The sequence below is a fragment of the Notothenia coriiceps genome, unplaced genomic scaffold (genome assembly GCF_000735185.1).
Source record: "Notothenia coriiceps isolate Sejong01 unplaced genomic scaffold, NC01 NC01_scaffold00004665, whole genome shotgun sequence".
NCBI classification, from domain to species: Eukaryota; Metazoa; Chordata; class Actinopteri; order Perciformes; family Nototheniidae; genus Notothenia; species Notothenia coriiceps.
The window spans coordinates 5,159-9,604 of NW_011337366.1; the positions used below are offsets into that span (position 1 = coordinate 5,159).

The 4,446-nt window shown below is 41.2% G+C and overlaps 1 protein-coding gene across 1 annotated transcript; it reads right to left on the reverse strand.

The window, feature by feature from the left end:
- Positions 1-227: 227 nt before the first annotated feature.
- Positions 228-4,372, reverse strand: cyp26a1 (cytochrome P450, family 26, subfamily A, polypeptide 1). Its single transcript, XM_010767741.1, has 7 exons — positions 4,079-4,372; positions 3,376-3,600; positions 2,433-2,714; positions 1,877-2,026; positions 1,626-1,760; positions 1,021-1,167; positions 228-916 (listed from the first exon to the last, which is right to left on the reverse strand). Exons 1-7 carry the CDS (start codon positions 4,265-4,267, stop codon positions 584-586), a joined length of 1,461 nt encoding a protein of 486 aa, XP_010766043.1. The 5' UTR covers positions 4,268-4,372; the 3' UTR covers positions 228-583.
- Between the last annotated feature and the right edge of the window lie 74 nt (positions 4,373-4,446).

The following is a 4,446-nucleotide window of genomic DNA, read 5'->3' on the forward strand; positions in this document are numbered from 1 at the left end:
TTTTGTGTTCTTACATTACACTGTAGCCCTTAGATTAAAAGACAAACACCAAGATTCTCCGCAAAACAATTTTATTAAATAAAAAGCCCATACAAGTCACTTAAATAAATTGAGGTAAGATACAAAAGTTATATAAACAAACTCTACATTATTATGTACAAAATCCTATCGATACACCTCTGAGCTGATTAAAGTGTTCCATGTCTGTGTATAGTGCATCTTGTTTAGTTTGTCAAACAAAACGTATATATATATATATATATATATATATATATATATATATTTATATCAATTTATACAAATCCACTGTAATAACATCATAGTATAAAATATGTTCTGAAGTCATCTACAATATGTACAATTCATGTTATTAAAAAGAGAAATCATCCACACAAGTCCATAAGACCAGAATTACAAACATATTTTGGTTGAAGTGTAAATGTAGCAGTTTCTTTCCAAAAAATCCCAAAGTAGCTTTGATTTAAAAAAAACAAATGATTTGATGCTTTTGGGAAACCCTTATATATTTTTACTCTAAACTGATTTTAGGAAAAACAACCCCCTCGAAATCTTTTTTGATTTTTTATGCATAGCTGGTAAACTTTGTTGGCAGATTGTCCACAGGGTACACAGTAGGTCCTGTTTTCATGGTGGGGGGCCCGTTTAAAAGGGTCCAGTGACACTTGGTGACCACCTCTACGAGGAAGATCTTCAGCAGGACTTTAGCAAACTCTTTGCCCACACACATCCTGGAGCCCCCACCGAACGGGATGTACTGGAATCTGGAGGAGTCGGCGGAAGGTTTGGAGATGAAGCGCTCCGGCTGGAAGTCCTCCTTGTTGGGGAAGCACTCCGCCACATCGTGGGTGTCACAGATGCTGTAGATAACGTTCCAGCCTTTGGGAATTTGGAAACCCTGAAAGGATGAGGGCAGATGATCAGTAAGCAGGCCGATTGATTCATTCGTGTATCTTCAAGCTGCCACTTCTTAACAGATCTAGTAAATAGTTGTAAACTTACATTGAGTTCAAAGGTCTTGAGGGCCACTCTGAAGCCTCCAGGAACAGGAGGGTTGATCCTCAGAGTCTCCTTAATCACACAGCCGGTGTATTTCAACTGCTCCAACGACTCAAGGTCCAGACTGTGGAGGTCTATCCCCTGCTCCTCCTGAACACAGAGACACAAAGGCATGTTAGAAGGATGGTACTAACCAAAGTTTAGTGATACATGTTGAGGAATGGGATAGAGCTGTCTACTAACATACTATATCACAGCCGATATTAACAGGCATTTTCCCTCAAATGGCTCAAAAGATGTTTGAGGACACTTTAGGATATTCCTCTTACTAAATCATGATCTTCCCTAGCAACTAGAGTTTAGATGTAATGGAGACATGGATTTCGTTTGCTGAAGAAGACCATACACTTGCGCTGAAAGTTCATGAAAAGTTAGTATCTGAACTTAAAATCCAAAACCTTTCGGTAAATTACCAGTTTTCAAGATCAATAATTAACTCCTGCTTAATTATTAAATGTGATTAAGTATTGCAATATTTTATAACGTGTCTAAATTGACACTATTTAAAGTGTTGGAAAAACAAGCTTAATATTTTCCGTTGTATTTACCTTCTCCATTAGTTCCTGCCTCAGTTTATCTACAACCTCAGGGTTCAGGCCCAGGAACATGACCAGGGAGGTGGCCGTGCTGGCGGTGGTCTCGTGGCCCCCAAAGAGCAGCTCTGTGGCAGACTCCTTGATGGCCTGGAAATAAATAAGGTAGACGAACAGAATTAGTTCAAGCCCTAACCATTGAAATGGATGGTGAGAAGGACAGGAGACACAGTCAGGTATTTTGACGTGGTAGATGTGATGATCACCTGCATGCTGAGCGGCTCCCCGCTCTTCTTGCTGCTGTCGATCAGCTGCTGAAGGGCGTCTTGGTGTTTGGACTCTTTGTCTGAGTCCTGCATCTTCTTCTTGATGTTCTCCTCTATCTTGGAGTGGATGAAGTTCCTCGCCTTCAGACCCTGGAGGACAGCAAAAAGAAACACAACGTAAGAATATGACATAGACAGACACTTATTTAATATGTTAATATCTTACGACTGTAGGAACAGAACCAGAGTTTTCAAATGTTTAAACCCATTTAACAAAATCAGTTTTCATTACACAGCTGTTTTTCCTCCATACATTCATTAGTTATTCTATATTTACTTGCTTGAGTTTTAGAATTCTGCAAATGTGCTATCATGTGTTGACTGTTAAACATAGTACAAAATATCAATGTAATAGTTATGGTCCAACTTTTCATTAATTACTTACAATGCTTAACTTTACCAATAGTAATGCATGTTTCATTGTTCATTTTCAAATTAAATCTATGTCTTTACAGATTTAAAGTGAGGGTAGGGCAAGGATGTGTCTGTCTCTTACCCGGTACAGTCCGCTGAACGGCACGTCGATGGGCAGAGAGAACAGGTTCTTTATCATTTCCTCGAAAGCTTCCACCAGCTGCTGCTCGTCCGTCTTGATCTGCTCTGGCTCGAAGCCCAGCAGGATCCTCATGGCGATGCGGAACATCAGCCGCTTCATCTCCGGGTAGACCAGCACGCAGGAGTCCTTCTCCGTCCACTCCTTCACGGCCGCCCGCACCTCCTCCTGTATGACGGGGATGTAGAGCTCCAGAGCCTCTCTGGAGAAAGCCCGCATGATGGCCTGGAGAAGAGAGGGTGAGGTGTTAAATTATGAAAGCAAATGTCCAACCATGTGGTATTATTCAGTCACATTTCTGAGCAATGACTGACAAGTCTTGGGCAATATGCTTAAACAGCAGATATGAAGAAAATCTTATTATGTTGTCTAAGTGTAATGCAAACTTCTCCTTATAGACTCATCCGTCAAAAAATGCTTAGAACAAGTAAAAAATCTGCCATTATTCCTTAAGATACAAAAAGAGCAGATCTACTTAAAACAAGCATTTTTTCAACACAAATGAGATTTTTCTTAACTGTATTAATCTTGGTTCGTTTTGTAGGCTTTACTATATATAAACACAGTGGCCAATTTAAAGATAAAAACTTAGTGGACTTCTCCTGGTGGGAGAACTGCAGAAGCAGATGTTTGAACCTTTTCCCAGGAAATACGATTTTTAGTATCCAATTATCACAAGTGCTTAATATCAGACTATTGATCATACAATGTTAACAATCGCAGCAATTATGTGAGCTGCTGTGTTTTTTCTTATATAAATTAAGCAAGATCAAGCATGAGGAAAACAAATATGAAGGATATTTTCTTCTACATTCACTCAGACACTGAAGCTTCACATTTCATTAGAAAATAAGTGAGGATGGTTTTAAATGAATTCCTCACGCACCTTTTTCTTGCTCTTGTGCAGGGCTCCGTGCACGTTGGACAGAGTGTCCGAGCCCAGGATGGTGCGCACAGACGCGGGCCACTGCGCGGACACGAGCTTGTTCTCCCCCAGCAGAATCTGTCTGACGTTGTCCGCTCCGGTCACGCGCACCGTGGGGTTCCCGAAGAGGTGTGTCCGGTAGATGTAGCCGTACTTCTGCCGCTTCATCCGCAGGAACTTCCTCCTCTGCACAGAGACACAATATTATCATATCTGACTACACACTGATACAACAAATACACACACACTGATTCATCTCTGAAGTTATACAAAATAAATTAAAAAAACTAAATAATAAATACAAATGTCAGTTAAATAGATCTTTAAAATGATACTGTGCCTGTTTTACTTAGTTTTACTGTTGATTTGTATTTATTTGCTGTTTGTATTTGTATGCTTTATTATTATATTTCTAACTCATGTGCAATGCCTTGTTAAGTACATCTTTAATCTAATTAATCAACAATACTGGGATGACAAACTAATTTAAAAGCTGAATTAATCCGTTATGGTACCCAATGTTTAACTCTGCCATGAAATAATACGTTTTCCAATAAAACAGACAAAAGTAAATGTAAAAAAGTTGAACACGAGTTTCTACTGTGTATAGAGCATCCTTATCCACGCGTGCATGTGATAGTAGTAGTACCGGGCCATGGTTTACCTGCAGGATGAGCTGCAGCGTCTCTCCGATGAAAGGTAAGCCCATGGAGCCGGGGGGCAGCGGGCTGCAGCAGCTCGGGTCTCGGCCCCGGATCATATACACCTCCCACAGCTTGAGCGCCACCAGGAACAGCAGCACGGGAAGCACGATGGTGCACAGGAAGGTGGCAAGCAGCGTGTTCAGGGCCATGGTGAGTCTGGTGTTGCGTTCAGGTGAAGCTCTGTCAGCTCTGGAGCCGCAGCTGCTCCTCCTGCGCTTTTATAGGCTGCCAGGACTGCAGGCAGCCTGCTACCTTCTCCTCCCTCAGATAAATTAGTTCACTCAAAGTTCATCTTTAATTGTGGGTGTCGCTGGGACCCGCCCCCCCC

Excerpts from the sequence above, each read along its gene's own strand:
- cyp26a1 (XM_010767741.1), bottom strand. The coding sequence starts at position 4,267 with ATGGCCCTGAACACGCTGCTTGCCACCTTCCTGTGCACCATCGTGCTT. Across the intron at positions 2,715-3,375 it reads TGCACAAGAGCAAGAAAAAG|GCCATCATGCGGGCTTTCTC; the intron begins GTGCGTGAGGAA and ends TCTCTTCTCCAG. Across the intron at positions 917-1,020 it reads TCAAGACCTTTGAACTCAAT|GGTTTCCAAATTCCCAAAGG; the intron begins GTAAGTTTACAA and ends TCATCCTTTCAG.